Below are 19,493 nucleotides of genomic sequence, written 5' to 3'. Positions count from 1 at the left end.
TTTAAAAGTGCTCTTAAAATCCAATGTTTACACATGCCATAAAAATTCAATGTTTAAAAATGTCCTAAAAAATAAAAAAATAAAAAAAAATAATATATATAGGGTATTTTTTTTACAATTTTTTAGGGTGTATTTTTTATTTTTTTTAACAATCACAACAAAGTCCAATTTATTGAGACAAAAATGCTAATTATGTTTTTTTTGCCCCAATTACCTGATTATAATCGGTTGCCAAAAACCGGAACCAGAACCGGGTACCCAGTTACTGGTTTTTTCCAATCGGTTCATAACCAATTTCTTATTTACCAGTTGGTACTCGGTTTTTTTTAACACCTCGACTTTTTCCCATTTTATTTTCACCCAAAATCAAAATCCAAATCTCTCCCTCCATCTCCATCTTCACTCTCCCCCCCACCGATGGCCGCACCATCGCAGACCAGCAACGTCTCCATCTCCATCTGAGCCTTGACTAATATTCCTAAGGCTTTGACCAAATATGCCTGCCACATCTCTATTTCTTAAAAAACAACTCTTCATCTAAACAAAATCTTTTTTTTTTTACCAAACATTAGTAATATCAAAAAAGCATTTAAGATATGCGGTTGCCAAACATGTAAACAGCTTTTTAATAATAGCACTTTTGACAAAAACTCACATACAAAAACTCTATATTCAAAAACTCTATTTTTCACCGCAATTTCAAACAAGTTCTAAGTCAAATGAACTAAGTCTTTTCAGCCACTCTGGGAGTTGTCACTAAAATCAACCAATTTTAGAACAGAACAATCTCCAATATCCGCCAGCAGCTTCCCGGAGAACCGATTCTTGCTTAAATTTATTGCTCTCAAATCATAGAAAGCTTCAATTCCTTTAGAAACTCTCTCTCCAGCAAATTATCAAACAAATCAAGCACCTGAAGCCCCCGTAAAAACCATATTCTAGTTGGCAATTTCTCATAAAATTTCTAGTGAGATTGTTTCTGGCAAAAAAAATTTCTCAAAAACTATTCTCAACAATCCACATTTTTTAAAAGGGCCATCTAGGATCAACCCATAGAATCTGGGCGATGGGATGGATGGCGTGGTGGGGGTGGCCGCCCAACCAGGCCATGGGGTGGCCGCCAACCCATCCCTAAATCACGGTTTTAATGTTGTTTTGGGGGCATTTTCGAAATTGATTTTTTTTTTTTTAAAAAAAAGGCATTTTAGTAATTTAACCTTAGCAAAACGATGTTGTATTAAATTTTTCATCTTATGTAATGATAATAACTAATAGCGTGGTCAAATTGCAATTGATTGGTAATTTGAAAGTTACTTTATTTCTTTTTGAATATTGGGGGCTAAATTGTAAATAGTCAATAATTTGGGAGGCTAAATTATATTTTTCTTTTTATTTATTTATTTTTAAATTTTTTATTTAATTTTTTTTTTCAGATGAGTCTGATCTTGAAACAAATTTCAAATTTGTGTACTTTGTCATCAATCTCAATCCAACTATAAAGCAGCAAACTTTTTGACATCATTGTTCTTCAGACATGATCGATCTCATGGATGCCACATCTTTCCATCTTCCACAAGTAGCATACATGTTGGAAAGCAGCATGATGTAAGGTCGAGCATTGAGCGGATCCAATTCAAAGAGATGCCTAGCTGCCATCTCTGCGTGTTTGATCTCACCCTTGATTGCACTAACAGATAGAAGGGTAGACGAAGGTGGTGGTTCGTCGAAAACCAGATCTGTCGAGGACTGCAGAGAGAAAGAGAGAGGGAGAGGGAGACGGTTAGGATGTGCGGAGAAGGAGAATTCTTTGGATGTTGAAGGCTGCATTCCGCGGTGGTAGTTCATCGGCGGCGGGCGTTCGGTTGTTGGGTGGAAATTTTCTTTTGGGAAGGAGGAGACGTTTTTTCAAAAGAATTTGTGAGAGAGAGAGAGAGGAAGAAAGTATATAGGTTTAAAATTCAAAAATTCAAAATGTGTACACGTGGCATGTTCCAGGCCGTTCGATGTAATGAATGGCCTGGACTGTCGAAATAGAGAATTCGGGAATTTCAAAGAGTAGCCGGGGATCCTGATCCCCCTCTCTCTCTCTCCAGCTGCGAGAATCGAAGCAGCCATGGAAGCAATACTTCCTGCCCCAGCAAGCAAAGAGGTGGTTTCAAGATACCCGGCGACCAAGTGAAAGTGAACAGCCCCGAGCACACCCTTTGTTTTCTACTCTTTCTCTCTTCTAAGAAAAACGAAAAATCTCTCGAAGCAGCCATGGAAGCAATACTCACAGACTGCGTACAGAACAGCCTTCATCATTTCATGTACCGAAACGCCATTTTCATCTGCGAACGCCTCTGCGCTGAGTTCCCCTCCGAGGTTTCTGTTCCTTCTTTTTTCTTTTTTGGTATTTTCCACTTAACTTTTTTCCTTTCTAACCCAAAAAAGAGTGGGTGAAATTGCAAAAACGGTTCAATGGGCTTGGTTAACTAGGCACTCTATCTTGCAATTTTCTGAGGAAGACAAAGCAAAGTAGTTTTTAGGTTTTTTGTTTAAGAATTGATTGCTGTTCATCACGGGACACATCATTGTTTCGCATTCTCTGAATCATTCCTCTTAGTTTTCCTTGAATCCTTGATGCTTACTTTTTGTTATATGCAGACGAATATGCAATTATTAGCTGGCTGTTACTTGCACGATAATCAATCTTATGCCGCGTACCATATTTTGAAGGGTATGTGGCATAGTATTAATGTTTTGCCATTTTTGAACCAATTTGTTGTTAGGGTTCTTCTACGTTTCTTTATTGTGGTTGATTTTTTTGAAAAATTGCTCATCGATTAATCTCTCTCTTCTTTTTTATTTCATTGTTCTATGAAGGAATGCAAATGGCTCAGTCCCGCTACTTGTTTGCACTGTCATGCTTTCAGATGGATCTTCTTAAAGAAGCCGAAGCTGCATTATGTCCTGCTAATGAGCCAGGTGCAGAGGTATTGGAGGGTAACATGTGTACTCACTAACTTCTTTCGACTTTGCTCTTTACAAAAAAAATATTCTTAACCATTACATTTGTTTTCTTCAAAAATGGGATTCAAACAAGTTGCATGATTTATACTTTGGTCACTGTAATTTTTTGAATGTTCCATCATTGCTATTTGTTGGTCTTTGCTTGCCTGTTTTTTAATTTTTGGGCAAGTGTCTGCTTGTTCAGTTGCTTTTAGGATGATGGTGATTTGCTTCTTGTTGTTTATCTTCTATATGCAGATTCCAAATGGTGCAGCCGGTCATTACCTTCTAGGGCTTATTTACAGGTCACGCTTTTTCTTTTTCTTTTTTCTTTGTTCTTTTGGTAAAGTAGGTTGCTATTTTGTTGTCCCATATATCCTTTTCTAAATTTCCAGAAATGTATTTCCTGTTGATTGAAATACATGTACAGTACAAATGAGAGACTAATAGGGCGATACAATACATTGTTTACTATCAAAAAAATAAAAAAGAAAAAATAATAATAATAAATAAAAACAAAAAGAAGTGAAAGAGACACCCTTCAAACTGGTTTCTCTCATACACTTATATATGAAGCGGTCTAAAACTTATTCTCAAAGTTACAAATCTATTTGCATTTCACTTGACCGAATATCAGGTGAAAGAAGCATATTTAATTAAAGTTTTTCCCTTCCTTCCCCAAGAAACAGACTCTCTGACTCTTTGTGTCCTTTCATGTTTCTTCGCTGACTATTTGTAGTAGAGGTAGAAGGCCGCACTCTCTTGTTTTGTGTTAGCCTTTTCTATTCCTTAATTTGTTTCTATTACTTGCAGCTCTAGCTTATCCAAAGTCCTGTATTGAATTAGAGCTTGGACGATGTAAACTTGGTCATTAAGCACAGTTAATTGAATTTCATTACTATATATCTTTTATCCTTTGTGCTCTATGAATTATACTTCCTTCGTCCTACAACTAGGAAGTGAGTCTGAATTTAATTCAATTCTCATTTTTGAATTTTAAAGCTAACATAAAGTCTGAAATGGTTAGTTGTTATTGACCTGCATGATTATGTCTGTGTGTGTTTGTGCAATTTCTTAATTCAGAATATCAGCTTCTTATTTATTGAGATTTTATGTTGTTTTAGGTACACTGATAGAAGAAAAAGTGCTGTACATCATTTTAAGCAGGCATTATCAGTAGATCCTTTAATGTGGGCTGCATATGAGGAGCTGTGTGTATTAGGTTTGTACAAAAAATTTCCACATGGTCCCAGTACTTGAACTGCTGTGGCTACCAGCATACTTGATAGTGTCATGCAGCAACTGATCAGTTAATTCTCAGGGCTTAAAATGTTATGCGTAGCGATTTCAAATCCAAGGATTTCTTTACTTTACCTATGAATCTGCTATCCGCAAGAAGAGAAGTTGATTAAGAGCCAACTTACTTCATATGTTGAGTTTCATTTTGAATTGGTAATTAGTGGAGTAAAATTTGATTCAGTTATCATTATTAGCAGATGTTCTCCCCACCCCACCCCGTATTATCTCATTTCTGTACCTTTTGTCTTGAGAATGTTAATTCCATAAATTTTCTAATATTGGACTAGGCCTCATGGATGTGTAATAGCGTGCTTAATCAAAATCTGAGTTTGCAGTTCAAGGTAAACTGATTGTTTAATATGTTGCCATTTGAGTTTGATAGTTAAGGGATAGAAATTATGCCCTGCATGTTGGAATGGTTGTGATTGATGCTAGTGCTGTGATCAATGCCCTTAAATTTGAAGAGCTCTTTCCTTTTTTTATTTTTTATTTTTATTTTTATATATATATATATATATATATATATATATATATATATATAAAGATGTATGGTGGAGAAGTTAGGCTAGTTAGCTATAACTTTACCTGGCTTTGCTTAAAGTGACCCTCCTTTATCATGAAGTCTGATAATGTAACATCAATGTGTCATTGGTAGAGTTGGGATAAGGATATTAGAAATTATTGTGACATGTTAGAAAAGGTACCTTTTTACTGAGACATGCACTTTGTCTTTTAATCATTGATTTCTAGTAGCTCTGATTTTTTAAAAATAAAAAATAAAAAAAATAAAATCTATCTGACCATGATTATGTAATTATGAAAATGACCCATTAACATTCCCCACTTATATACCAGGTCTCTGTGTCTGTATTTTAGTTCCCTTTTGCTGACTGGGCCTCTATTTAAAGTATATGCAGTTGTTGAGATTGGAGGTTAATTAAATCATAGTTATAAGGGCCGGATTAATTCTTTTCTTAATAAAGTTCGTTGTGTTATGGATATGACAACAGTTGCTCCTAGTCTTTTTTTTTTAATTAACAATGCTCACGTAATTGAGAGATTTAGTTTGGGGCTTGATCTCATACTTTTGATTCATATTTAATCAAAGCCTTATTTTTGATCATTTTAGGTGCTGCTGAAGAAGCAACTGCAGTTTTTGGTGACGCAGCTGCTCTTTGCATACAAAAGCAATATTTATCCCATGGATCTGCTTCCCAAAGCTTGAACATGCCAAATGAGGATCGTAGCGCAGTTTCTGCTAGGAACTTTGGTCCAGGCCCAGATGATGCCAGTCCAAGGCAATTAAAACACATGCAAGGCAATAACCTAAGAGATATTCCTGGTAATTATCATGGAGCAGCTGCTGTTCAGTCTTCAAATGGTGGTTCATCAAACATATCATTCTATAATACTCCTTCACCAATGGTTTCACAGGTATAATATTTTAAATTACACCTCATACACCTCATAACGTATATCGGAATATAAGGTTTTAAATTTATTTTTTCTTTTGGTATAGTAATGATTAATTATTGCTATGTTTAAGGCAAGTTAGTTGAGCTTTGCTTATAAAAGAATGACTAACTTGCTTCCAAGCTGTCAGTTACTAGCAATTTGGGTTGGCGAGTTAGGTTTGGGTTGACTTGTTTGACCCGCCAACCCGTTAAGGGTTAACCCTAACAATAACCCGTTTAGTTAAACGAGTTAAACCTTTTAACCCTGAGACAACCCAGATGTGACCCGATATGACCCGTTTGACCGTTTAATAAAAGTGTCATATTGGGTTGACCTAACACGACCCGGCATGCATAACCCATTTAATAAACACATGTGGTATTAAGCAAACCCAACACGACCCATTTCGTGTTGGGTTCGTGTCGAATTTGCAGGTTGTGTAAAAAATTGCTAGCCCTACTACTAGTGATGCTTTTAATAATTAGGTATTAAAAGAATAGAATGCTCAAGAAATTCAAAAAAGAAAAAGAAAAAGAGATGAACGGACATTGCCTTAAGCAGTTATCTAGTTATACAAAGATTTCTAGAATAAAGATTTAGTTGAAACTAGATCAAGCTCAACCTTTCAAAAGTCCAACTTTTCTTTTCCTTCCATATTATCCATTTAAGACAAGGCATAATTACACTCCAACTAACCACTCTCACAATGACCATTTTTAACATTCTGGCATGCATGCATGCCAACAATGACAATTTCCTTCTGTTTATGATAACATGATTCAAGTTTCTTAGTTGATTTGATGTTGATGTGTTGGTGAAATATATACTAAGATTATCTTTGTAAGTGTGTGTAGTTTTCACAGTTTCCGTAATTATATTCATATGAAGTTATTTTTAACTAAGCTTGTAGTGTTATGCTTTAGATTCACTCTAGGCGATTCATTATTCGCTTTCTTTAACTTTTAGAATTATCGAAGTTTGTAATGGAGAGATATCTTCATTTTACATGGGAATTATAATTTTGCAGCCTACATCAGTGGCCTAGGCTTTGGTCTCAACTTGAGTTTAAACACATTCTTAACCTACTTGCTTATCTTCTTTCTTTTTTTTTTTTTTTTTCCTAAGCAAAGAGGGGAAGGGGGAAAGGACAACCTACTTGCTTATCAATTATGTAAGAAAGAGTTTTTAGGGCTCTTTGACTTAAGACGGTGATAAATGCACAAAATTCTTTCATTGGGCGGCCAAATCAAATAGGAGAAACAGATCCATTGAAGTTCTGTCTGTAAATGGCTCAGTCTCTTCTGATCAATTTGTTACTCGGGATCACATTGTGCAATACTATGATAGTTTGTTTTCAAAAAAGTTCAACTAGTGGCCTAAGTTGGAAGGCCTTGCTTTCGACTCCATTGAAGTGGTGAAAGCTACTAGGCTAGAGAGCCGGTTTGATGAGCGGGAGTTTCTTGAGGTGGTGAAAGGTATAAACAGTGACAAGGCGCCTAGGCCTAATGGTTTCTTTATGGCTTTCTTTCAAGCTTGTTGGAATGTTATCAAGGTAGACATTATGGGGGTGTTCCATGATTTCCACGCACGTAGTAAGTTTGAAAAAAGTCTTGGTGCCACCTTCATTGCCCTCATTCTGAAGAAATCCAGACCTATTGATCTTATGGACTTGCGGCCTATTAGTCTTGTAAGTGGAGTTTATAAGATTATTGCCAAATCCTTGCCAATAGATTGAGAAGGGTTGTGGAGAAGATTATTTTAAAACCCCATAATGCATTTGTTCAAGGTAGGCAAATCCTTGATTCCGTTCTCATTGCTAATGAATGCGTGGATAGTAGAATCAAATCTGTTGAGTCAGGGGTGATATGCAAAACTAGATATTGAAAAGGCTTATGGTCACGTCAATTGGGATTTCTTGCTTTACTTGATGAGGAGGTGTGGTTTTGGGGAGAAATTGTGCTCTTGGATAGCACACGGTATTTGGTGCACTTTTCCGTCTTGGTGAATGGCAATCCATTTGATTTCTTCAGTATCTTCTGTGGCTTGAGATAGGGAGATCCTCTATCGCATTTTCTCTTTGTTATTGTTGTGGAGGCCTTAAGTAGAATGCCATCTGCCACTGTTAATGTGGTTTTCTCTCAGTCTTTTTGGTGGGGTTAACATTTCACATTTGTTGTTTGTAGATGATACTTTGGTTTTCTGTGGGGCTAAGCTTGACCACCTTCGCTACCTGCGTGCTTTATTTTTATGCTTTGAAGCTGCCTCTGGCCTAAAGATCAACTGGGCCAAGTCAGAAATGGTTCCTATGGGTAATGTTGAGAATGTGGATGGGTTGGTTGGCATTCTAGGTTGCGAGATTTCTTCCTTACCTTTGAAATATCTTGGTCTTCCGTTGGGGGCCTCCTTTAAGGTCAAGTCTATTTGGAACGAAGTTATTGAAAAGATAAAATGTTGTTTGGCTAGTTGGAAAATGATCTACTTGTCTATGGGTGGTGGGGTTACCCTTATAAAGAGCACATTTTCCAATTTGCTTGCTTATTTCTTGTTCCTCTTTCCTCTCAATGTGGGTGTTGCAAATCTTATAGAGAAGTTTCATCGTGATTTCTTATAGGGTAGGCTGGGTGAAGAGTTCAAATTTCACTTAGTTAGCTAGTCCAAGGTCTGGTCTCTGATCTTTGAAGAAGGGTTGGACATTTAGAACTTGTTGAAGTTCAACTGTGCTATTTTGGGAAAATGGCTTTGGCGCTATGTGCAAAAAGAAAGGCGTGGTGGATTCTAAATTTGACAGCTCGTGGTGTGGGTGTTGTTCTAATTAGCTTGTTGGTTTGTATGGGGTTTGGAAGATATCAGGAAGGGTTGGGGGATGTTTTCAATTCATACTAGGTTTGATGTAGGAGATGGCGCCAATGTTAGATTTTGACTGATTTGTGGTGAGGAAGCATTTCCAGATTTATATGATATTGCTTGTGTATAGGATGCTTTAGTAACGGCTCACTTGGAGTTTTCTGGTGACTCAATTCATTGGAACATTAGGTTTGTTGGAGCGGCTCATGATTGGGAGGTGGATATCTTTGCCTCATTCTTCAATTTGTTGTACTCAGTTAGAGTGAGATGAGATGGTGAAGACAACCTTTGGCGGTTCTCCTTTAGAAAAGGGTTGTTCGCTGTTAGCTCCTTCTACAAAATCCTTGCTTGTAAGTTGTAACGATGACACTCCTTTCCCTTGGAAGAGTATTTGGTTGACTAATCCCTTGAGGGTCGCCTTTTTTACTTGGTCGGTTGTCTTAAGGAAGATCCTTACTATGGACAATCTTAGGAAGTGACATGTCATTGTGATTGATAGGTGTTATGCGTGCAAGAGGAATGGGGATTCCGTTGACCATTTTCTACTCCATTGTGAGGTTGCTTGCGCCTTATGGAATGCCTTTTTCAGTCATTTTGGGCTATCTTGAGTGATGCCTAGTAGTGTAGCTAACTTCTTTGCTTGTTGGTGGACTGGTGGTAGAACTTGAAGTGTTGTTTTGCGGAAGATGGTGCCTTCTTGCCTCTTGTAGTGTTTTTGGAGGGAAACAAATGACAAAAAAAGTTTTGAAGACCGTGAGAGGACATTGGCAGAGGTTGAGTCCCTTTTATTTTTTGCTCTTTATACTTGGACAGTTGCATGTGTAGCTCCCTAGGAACTTAGTTTTCATTATCTTTTTTTTCCTCCTCCTAGCTAGGTATACTTCTTGTATACCTGAGTAGCGCTTTTCGCTTTTAATAATATTTCGATTTCTTATAAAAAAAAATTATGAAAGGAAGAGGTTGTTTTTTATGGATATAAATGTGTGAATGTAAAAAGTTTTGAGTCCCACATTTGAAAGATGTCACAAGTGAGAGGTTAATATAGCATAGTTGGGCTTGAACTCATGGGCTTAAGTTTTTGAATTGAGTGGTGTCCCAACGTGCTACATTAGTCTCACTAGAAAACTCCTAAAGGTGTCAATCTCCTTAACAAGTGGTATCGGAGCCAATCGTGGTGTGCGGTATTGAGAAGTAGTGCATGCATAGATAAGAGTTCTTGGAGCAGGGACAAAGGTGCAAGGTGTGGACATGGACGATGGTCTCTGGAGTAAGGGGCAAAGGTTCCTGCCATGAGTATATAGTACATACTAAATCCCTGAAGTAGGGGCAAAGGTGCATGACACGGGCAAATTCACATAGCACACAAGTGATCATGGAGATGACTCTTAAGATCGATAGGAAAAACTTCCATTTGAGGGGGGAGTGTAGCAATGTGGTTATGGACTCGCATGTGAAAGAAACATTGTTGAATATACACATGTGAGTGTGAAAAGATTGAGTCTCACATTAGAAAGATGTTACATGTGTGAGTGGTTAATGTAGCTGGGCCCAAACCCATAGGCTTCAACTTTTGGGTTCAATGGTGTCCAAATATACTATATTATGGTATCATTGGAAAAATCCATAAGGTCTCAATCTCCCTAACATTTTCATATATAAGATGTATCTTTAATTTCTGGTGTGATGATGTCTAGGAATTTTTGAAGTTACAGGTGAGACTTTTGTGCCAAAGACATTTGTTTTGTCTGTCTTGTGGTTTTTATTCTATACTTTTTTATGTAAGACACCACAGATTTTGGCCTTTTCCGTGTATGGTTGTTTTAAAATTCAGAGAATTATTAGTGCTGAGTAGGTAGGATCCCTTTACTTTATGTGGATTTATAGTTCTTTAACAATAAAGATGTGGGCTCAGCTCTCGGCCTGAACTAGGAAACTTTGAATTTTTAGGTGACACTATCGTGGCAAAGACATTGCCCCCTTTTTTTTTTACCTTATGGTTTATGTACTTACACTCTACATTTGGCTGCACACCCCCCCTAAGGTTTTTAGGTCTGGATTTTGTAATTCCTACTACTTTGCAGTTCCCCCCATTTCGTCAGTTCCCTCATAATTCTTGTTTTTAGACTATGTTCAGAGTGCGCTTTATATAATTATATTTTCTCCCAGGAGTAAGCCTTTATTTCCCAATCTTATGGTAGTGAAATGCAAATTTCTCCAGTGTAAGTTGCTTTAATTTTCATTTAGACTGCACTGAACTTTTATATGAGAAGTTCTGCATTCATAATCCTTTTGATGCTGCTCATAAGACATAAAACCCATGATTTGCCACCACTTTTGCATCTTTAGATTGTGGACATGATTTACTTAACAAGATTTTGTTTCTTTAGCAAATATATTGAGTTATCTACGTCTTTGTTAGTTTATCTCTCCATTTTACTGTAAAGATCATTCAGTGCTCTGAGATCCCCTATGTTTCACAGTTGTCAGGTGTTGCTCCACCACCTTTGTACAGAAATGTGCAGCCAAATGTCCCAAACCCAAGCATACCCATTGCTGATAGCTCTCCAAGGTCAACTGTGAACTCTACTATTCAAGCCCCTCGAAGAAAGTTTGTGGATGAAGGAAAATTACGGAAGGTTATTGATTTGTATATTCATGCTCTTTTTTCTCTTTTTTTTTTTTTTTTTCTTTTTTTTAATGTCACCCCATTTGATATGGGGATAAAAGCATAATTACACGTAGCACTGCCTTAATGTATCACCTCTTTTAGTCAGAATACAGTGATAATACCATTATGCAGTAATTCCTTATTATAAATTTCACAATTTAAATTGTCAAAGTGTTCATTTGTGGAGAATTTTTTTTAACAAATTACTTGGTCAGATTTTCAAAGTGCATTTATTGTGCATGAAACTAGGAAGCCTATATGAGTTATTTGTAACGTGTCTGGAGGATGTATGTGTCTTTTGAATAAGTATCTGAGCAGGGGACTCTCAGCTTCAGTTACACATTGGCCAGAAGAGCTAAGTTTGAATTGTTTTAGGTATCAGTTTGTTTGATTTGTTAAATCTTTTCTAATGTAAAGTTGTGAGCTTTCACAGCTGACACCAATCTATTAGTTTGCCTTTTAAGATCATGTGGTTTGGTTCTGCCTTTTTTTAGGCTATTCAGTAGTTTTCACTTTGAAAATAACTTCTACAAGGACCTGGTGTAAATCAGATCTTTTATACCCTCCAATAGCATATAGACACTTAAGCTTACTACAACAAAATGCATTAAAATGATAACACCAGATCAATCTCTATTCTCTTGAAACAAAACCAAGTGAAAGACAAAGCCCCATTCACCATTCAACATCACCACTGTTCCTTCACTGAACGCCACATCTGAAGCCCCATGTGACAGACACAAGCTTTTGATGGTAAATTTTTTTTGCTATTGGTACAGAATAGATATTGAAAGAGCCTAAGAAGGTGATGAGGCAGAATTTTGTAACTCACTGTCTTTTTTCGGTCATGATTTTGCTGACTGTTGCCTGGCATGTCTGAGGTCTCCCTAATGTTGAAAGTTAAATATTGGTTAAGCCACCCATTTTTGGTCTTTTCGAAGTATACTCTTAGGGATGCTGAAAGGCCCCAGTACAAATGGTCAAGACTCTTTCGGGGTATCTCTTTAGTTATTTGTTATTAATTTAGAGCCCAACTGTTGACGTGGAATCTAAGAAGACAGACTTCGCAAAGAACTTTTTCTCATGAATTGTCCTTGTTTCCTCAGTAAGGAATATGAACTTGTCAAAGCCTATTTTTTTGTTAGCCGTAAATTGTTAATGCATGTACATTGTGTGAGGTGAACAGAAGCAGACAAGTCTCTTACGCAAGGATTCTATAATGAATTGTTCTTTTTTTATTGGATCACTAATGGTTGCTTCATTCCGGGTTCCAGCTAACAGCACCATAACAACGGTTGAATGAGGCTTTGGCGAGGGTGTCTGTTGAATGGGGAATGGCGGAGGCTTTTATCAATGGCTTGGTTATGTTTCTAAGAGAATAGAGATTGATTTGGTGTTATCATTTTAATGCATTTTGGTATTCCAAGCTTACATGTCTACCTTCTATTGGAGGGCATAAAAGACATTGGTGTAATTCTTATAGAAGCTATTCTGTTCCGTTTTTCCTTACCTTTTTTTGGTACAAAATTCAGCTCATGGTCAGGTTGTTTTTCTTTTTGGCTGATGCAGCCTTCAGTTCATTACATAGGTTGCCCTGTCATGCTTTAATCTGTAGGTTTAACTTGTCTACACATCTTGTGGCATCTTTCTGGCCGATCTTAAAAATTTGGTGGGCATGGTTGCTCTTGTTTTCATGTGAAGGTGACATTTTCATTTGTTCATTAAGTGATTGGCGCTTGTCTTATTAACTACATTTCTTGCAGTAATAATTCTTCTATTTCTTGCTTGGTATATCCATGTAGACCTTGTTTGTGGGAGGAGTATTCTTACTTTATTTTTAGATCTTTTTGATGCACAATTTGGAATCTTCCCCCTTGAAATTATTTTGTTTCCTTTGTTTTCCAGATTTCTGGGAGGTTATTTTCTGATTCTGGCCCTCGTCGAAGTACAAGGCTTTCTGGAGATGGAGGGGCCAACGCAAATGTGAGTGCCACAATGGCTGTTGGAAATGGAACTAGCAACTCTTCTAAATATTTTGGAGGGTCCAAACTGAGCTCTATGGCATTTCGTGCTGTGACAGTTCGTAAGGGTCAGTCATGGACAAATGAAAATATTGATGAAGGTAATGAAATATCTTTTATCTTTAAATAATTCAGTGAACTTATACTATCATATGAGGATTGAGAAGTGCAAAAATGATGATCTTTCACTGATACGTTTTACAATTAATTGTTCTCTAACAGTTAACGATAAAAGGACTTGTTTGTGACTATAGTTATAATTGTTATACAAGCCATGCGTGAACTCAAATTAACTGCATTATGGATCCAAAATTTCTTTACTATAGATTACAGATGATGACTTCCAATATGTTAATGTGAACTTGGTCATACCTGAAGTCAAATTCTCTTATTATGTTATATTTCTGCCTAATTGCTATTAAACTGATGCTCTATAAGCTTTCAAATTTTATCTCATATAGGGATACGCAATGAGAATTTTGATGATTCTCGATCAAATAGCACATTGACAACTTCTAGTTCATCTCCCTCTGGTGATACTAGATCACTCGAACAAGAAGGAGCAGTCATTCCAATTAATGCAGATATCATGAATGGCTCAAGATCCATTAGTGGTGCTTCAGAAATAATGGACCTTTTGAGAACTCTTGGGGAAGGCTACAGACTTTCCTGCATGTACAGGTGCCAGGTATTACATGATTATTCTTGAATAAACGAAATATATTTTTGTGGAAAAGAAGATGATTTTGTATTTCCTGTCTCATGCTTAATTGTCTGACTGGTTCTGGGCTGTATAGGAAGCACTGGATGTCTATCTTAAGCTTCCACAGAAGCATTATAACACAGGCTGGGTGCTTTCCCAGGTAGTTTGCTTTTTCAAAATTCTGTTTTTAACCCTTTTCTGGATTTTATACCTTTTTCTACTATGCTGATCATGTACTTACATAAGGTGAGAGTTGTGACTAAATGTATTTAAATGCATTGTTTATATATATATATATATATATATATATATATATATATATATATATTTTTTTTTTTTCTATCAATGAACTGGTTTATTTATATGCCATTGATCTGTCAATGACTCTTCTGCTAGAACAGTAGAATGTGTCTGAATACTACTTAGTATTTGGCATGTTAATTAATTCATGTGTCAAATGCAGGTTGGAAAAGCATACTTTGAACTGGTAGATTATTTAGAAGCTGATTGGGCCTTCAGTCTTGCCCGCCAGGCATCCCCTTACAGTTTAGAAGGAATGGATATGTATTCAACAGTTCTTTATGTGAGTTCCCACCATATTGTTCTTGAAAAAAGTGTTCATTTTCCCCAGGATGCAATCTGAAAATGAACTCCCTTAGATGGATAACTTAAGTGAATTTAGCTAACCACAAAATGGGGGCTTATTAAAGTCAATGCTATTCTACTTTTCTGTCCTAAGTACTCTAATCTCAAGCAAACTGTTAATCGATTATCTTGCATTTATGATACTGGATGGTTGCAGTAAAAGTTTCTCTCTTACTTTATTGCTTCACCGACAGTTATTCTATCATCATTGCAGCATTTGAAGGAAGATATGAAGTTAAGTTACCTGGCTCAAGAACTTATATCAACTGACCGCTTAGCTCCTGAATCTTGGTAGCGTTATCAACCTTTCCTCAAATAAGACAGTGCATTCTAATCTTAGTTTTCTTATAAAACTGCTTAGCATTAGTTCTGCAAGTGACCTTTTATTACTCCCATTTTTCGCATCCTCGGAGCTGTTTCTCCTATCAAATTTTTTTGTTACTTTAATCTTGTGTTTAAAGTTTTGCTGCAATATGCAGTAGAAGCTTTAATTATCTCATCTTAATAAACATGTATTTTGGTTTCTTCCTCACTCTTGTGCGCCACAAGGTCTTTAACTTGCAGACCTTGGAGTGCTCAAATGGAAAAGTACTATTAATATTCTCTATTAAACTCTGAAATCTTGAGATATGCAGACTCATTTAGAGAACTATAAATTGTTCCTGCCTATATGTTCAGGGGAAGGAAGGCAAGGTCTTTTTGGAATTTATCTTTCAATTTTGCCTTATGAGCTGTGTTTGTTTCTGCCCTCCTGTTAAATTGTTGTAATTCTATGGTTACTCATAGCAGTTCAGCGATTTTTGGGTTTTTTGGCATTAATTATCTACTTTACACCTCGCTAGGAATGTGTCTTTGCAAATTTGAGGATTAAAAGGCTATGAAGCTTTTAGATTCTTGTTTTTTATGGCTGTATTAGGACTTGTTAGCTGTTATTATCAACATTATTATTTCTTATATGTTTCCTTTTGAATGGACATGCAGGTGTGCTATGGGAAATTGCTATAGCTTGCAGAAAGACCATGAAACTGCTCTGAGAAATTTCCAGCGATCCGTTCAACTTAATCCAAGATTTGCATATGCACACACACTTTGTGGTCATGAGTATGACAGTCCCTTCTCCCTCCCTGATTTAAACCATGAAATGGAATATCTACTAGAGTGAATTTATGCGAGCTTAATTCTTACTTTTTATTATTTCAGCTAGCCATTTATGATCTTGCTATTGCATACATATCTGCAGATATGTAGCTTTGGAGGATTTTGATAATGGAATTAAGAGCTACCAGAGTGCACTTCGGGTTGACACAAGACATTATAACTCCTGGTATGGGCTTGGAATGATATATCTTCGCCAAGAAAAGTATGAGTTTTCAGAGCATCACTTCCGGATGGCTTTTCAGATAAATCCATACTCTTCTGTTATAATGTGTTATCTTGGTATAGCTTTGCATGTCTTAAAGGTTTGACCTCTTGCAATAATGATTCCAATATTGTGGCTTCAGGAAGCATGCTGTTTTTGAAAGCTTTCTTAATTGTGTTTCTATCATCCGACAGAGAAATGACGAAGCTTTGGTGATTATGGAGAAGGCTATTTTAGCAGATAAGAAGAATCCTCTTCCCATGTATCAGAAGGCTAATATCCTAGTGAGCTTGGAAAAATTTGATGAAGCCCTAGAAGTCCTGGAGGAGCTTAAAGAGTATATCCCTCGTGAAAGCAGTGTATTTGCTTTGATGGGTACCATTTATAAGCGGCATAATATGCATGAAAAAGCGATGCTTCATTTTGGTCTTGCTTTGGATTTGAAACCACCTGCGACAGACGTTGCTGCCATTAAGGTGATTGACTTATTTCATAGTTATCTTATTGCCTGTAAAATTGGATATTATTATTAAATTGCACCTTCAGTTTTTTGAATTCTGTAAATTTCCACATAAGAAAAAGAATATCTCTTTTTGAGGATCATGGGAGTTAAATGAGTGGGCACAGTTCACTATATTCCATTGGGATCCGGCTTGCATGCGGAAACCGTTTTCCACTAAACAGTACCGTTTTGCCCAGTTAAAACTAGGTTTAAAAAATTAATAATAAAAAATTCATTAAAACTTAAAAATTAAAAAATAATAATAATAATAATTAAAAAGGTAAAAATATTAAAAAACTAAAACAAAAACAAAATGGGTTGGCCGGTTGGCCAAGGGGGTGGCTGGCCGTCTGGGGGTGGCTCTAGACTTGCTGTAGACTTGCTAAAGTCCGGCAAACTTGATGCGAAGTCTGGCGACCTTGAGGCGAGAAGGACGAACTTGAGCTAAGGCCATGGGGCCATTGGCAGAACTGCAGGTTCGTTGCCATCACTTGCTGGTGGAGATTAGAGCTCGCTGCTCATGGGACCGCGCGGTTGCTGGCGGAATTGTGGGCAGAAACCGCTGGATCGTGGGCGGAGGCCACTGGTTTGCTGGCGGGATGAGGTTCTGTTTTCATCGCCAAACTTGTCAAACTTGTCGCCATCGCGTCAATCCTCATCGCCGGAGGCCCGGAGTGGTTGGAATCGCCATCCCCCTCGTCGGAAAGAACTGCCACTTCCTCCATACCGACAACAACCTCTTCTTCGCAGCCAAGTCTTTCACCGCCAGCGTCATACTCGCTACTGGGTTTATCCACAGTTTTTTTTTTTTTCTTTTTTTTCTTTTGGCCTTTTGGGGGTGGCCGGACCACCCCAAGGGCCATGGGGGTGGTTCGTCCACCCCCAGACCGGCCATGCGGGTGGTTCGTCCACCTCCAGACCGGCCATGGGAGCCACCCCCTTGGCCAAAATGGGGTGGCCAGCCACCCACTTGGCCAACTAGCCACCCCATGTTGTTTTAGTTTTTTAAAAAAATATTTTTACCTTTTTAATTATTAATTTTTAAAAAATAATATTTAAGTTTTAATGAATTTTTTATTATTAATTTTTTAAACCTAGTTTTTAACTGGGCAAAACGGTACCATTTAGTGGAAAATGGTACCACCACTACCGCATGCAAGCCGGATCCATTCCATTGATTCTCACAAGAAATTGTGAGCTCTATGAAAGTGGTATCCAGCTCATGATAGATGCGAAGGGACCTTATCAACTAAAAGCCATAACCAGCCTCTTTTGTTATGTACACCTTTGTTTAGGGTTGGGACTGCTGTTCCTCTTCCTGATCTTCCATTTCCAGATCTTTCTTTCCCATTCATTCAATTTAATGCAGGCCTTCTCAATTCTTGTGATTCTCAGCTCCCTTATCTCATTATCACAAACAAGTTTGCCATTCAGTTTTGTCATAAGATTAGTTATGCATCTTCTTTAGCCTTTTCTTTGTATGTTTACCGTCAATGTGCTTCTTTTTTTATTTTATTTTATTTTATTTTATTTTATATATATTTTTTGGAAAAAACAAAAGCATTTATTTTAGGTCTGATTACTGCACAAATAGATTGCAGTTTTTCCTTTTCTTTTTTAGTAAGTTGTTTCTTCCTAGAGAGCAAGGAATGTTTGCAATGTTCATCCTTTCTTCTAATCTTATAACAGTCTGCCATTGAGAAGTTGCATGTGCCTGATGAACTAGAAGAGGAGATGTAGATCCACTTTCTCTTCACAGGCAGTATTGGAGAATGATCTAAACTATTCGGCTCAGATCATTTGGCCCCAAGGAGTTTGGCCTGCTTGTGCTTTCGACGGATGATGAATAAAATGGCTTGATGCTTGATGCTTGAGGCCTGATTGTTTGTGCCGGCACCCCTTCTAGTTGGCTGATTATGTGAAGTGACCTCAGTTGTGGGGGTGATTCGCATACTAACGGAGGATGATGTAACAAAGGTATAAAAAAGCTCTCATACTTGTATGGATAGTGGTATCATGATGCCAAAGAAAAAGTCTTGTATCATTAGCCTGTATTAGTTGTTCATAGGTGTAGTTGACTCGCCAATACATTGATACTAGGGTTTGATTCTGCACCCATCCTTTGACAATGGAGTGATTTACTTTTTGATTTCACAATTGTGGGACTCAAGTTTATCCTTTACTTGAGTTGCCTCTTCAGATTATAGCTTGTTTGTGATTTGTGCTAACAGGCCTTTGCTGCAGCCATTCCACTGAACAATCTAAGGTTTTAGGGGTCAAATGGTGTCCATATAAATTGTAATCGTAATTGAAAGAAGATGAATAAACTCCAATTTATTTCTATACAGATCTTTGGATGTGTTTATAAAGATTTATTGTTGCTGTGAAAGTAGAGCAAGAATGAGCTGATTTTCTGCTGTGTTGCTGGTAGATAATTTTGCTTTCTGAAGCATCGTACGAATTCCAAGATATGCAACTTTGATTTCTTTTCTTTTCTAGCTTTTCTTGGAAACCAAACAACAACCTAAATTCCTTCATTAAACTTCTTTTTTTCTCTATTCTTCCCCATTATGAACAAAGCATCATGCCCTCTGCTCCCTCAGCTTTTACATTTCTTGCTTTTATCTTTTTTTTTTTTTTTTTTTTTTTTTATTATTAAATACTAAATACCCCCACTGAGGTTTGGTTGCTTTATTTTTTTCTCCCTTAGGGTTTGATTTTTATCACAGGAGGTTCCTGTGGTTTTGATAATAGACCAAATTAGTAATTCTGTCAGTTGACCGTTAGTTGACTTAACGGAAATCCACGTGGATCTATCAAATGTCGACACGTGGCACCTACTTAAATTTTTTTGTTTTATTTTAAAAAAAAATGGAGGTCGCTCTTGGTGCCCAAGGCCACCCCCAATTTTTTTTCTTTTTTTTTTTTTTGAAAAAAAAAATTAAGTAGGTGTCACGTGTCAACATTTAATTGGTCCATGTAGACTTCCGTTAAGTCAACTGACA

The 19,493-nt window shown here is 37.0% G+C and overlaps 1 protein-coding gene across 4 annotated transcripts; it reads left to right on the top strand.

The window, feature by feature from the left end:
- The first annotated feature begins 1,542 nt into the window (after nt 1-1,542).
- On the top strand, nt 1,543-18,835 carry LOC132163737 (cell division cycle protein 27 homolog B-like). 4 transcript variants are annotated; one of them, XM_059574104.1, is made up of 16 exons: nt 1,543-2,364; nt 2,647-2,719; nt 2,866-2,975; nt 3,250-3,296; nt 4,116-4,213; nt 5,420-5,724; nt 11,070-11,225; nt 13,163-13,379; nt 13,740-13,966; nt 14,076-14,141; nt 14,445-14,564; nt 14,841-14,917; nt 15,608-15,727; nt 15,867-16,086; nt 16,181-16,462; nt 18,178-18,835. In XM_059574104.1, exons 1-16 carry the CDS (start codon nt 2,260-2,262, stop codon nt 18,226-18,228), a joined length of 2,274 nt encoding a protein of 757 aa, XP_059430087.1. In that variant the 5' UTR covers nt 1,543-2,259; the 3' UTR covers nt 18,229-18,835. The 4 variants fall into 4 exon arrangements, with proteins under 4 accessions (XP_059430087.1, XP_059430091.1, XP_059430088.1 ...); XM_059574105.1 differs by lacking the exon at nt 2,647-2,719 and having other exon boundaries at nt 2,278-2,364; XM_059574108.1 differs by lacking the exons at nt 16,181-16,462; nt 18,178-18,835 and having other exon boundaries at nt 15,827-15,958.
- The last annotated feature ends 658 nt before the right edge of the window (nt 18,836-19,493 follow it).

Source organism: Corylus avellana, chromosome ca10 (assembly GCF_901000735.1).
Source record: "Corylus avellana chromosome ca10, CavTom2PMs-1.0".
Taxonomy (NCBI): domain Eukaryota; kingdom Viridiplantae; phylum Streptophyta; class Magnoliopsida; order Fagales; family Betulaceae; genus Corylus; species Corylus avellana.
Note: the sequence above shows the minus strand (reverse complement) of the source record. Positions and strands in the feature narration are given on the sequence as shown.

Excerpts from the sequence above, each read along its gene's own strand:
- LOC132163737 (XM_059574104.1), top strand. The coding sequence starts at position 2,260 with ATGGAAGCAATACTCACAGACTGCGTACAGAACAGCCTTCATCATTTC. Across the intron at positions 4,214-5,419 it reads TGAGGAGCTGTGTGTATTAG|GTGCTGCTGAAGAAGCAACT; the intron begins GTTTGTACAAAA and ends TGATCATTTTAG. Across the intron at positions 16,087-16,180 it reads TAGCTTTGCATGTCTTAAAG|AGAAATGACGAAGCTTTGGT; the intron begins GTTTGACCTCTT and ends ATCATCCGACAG.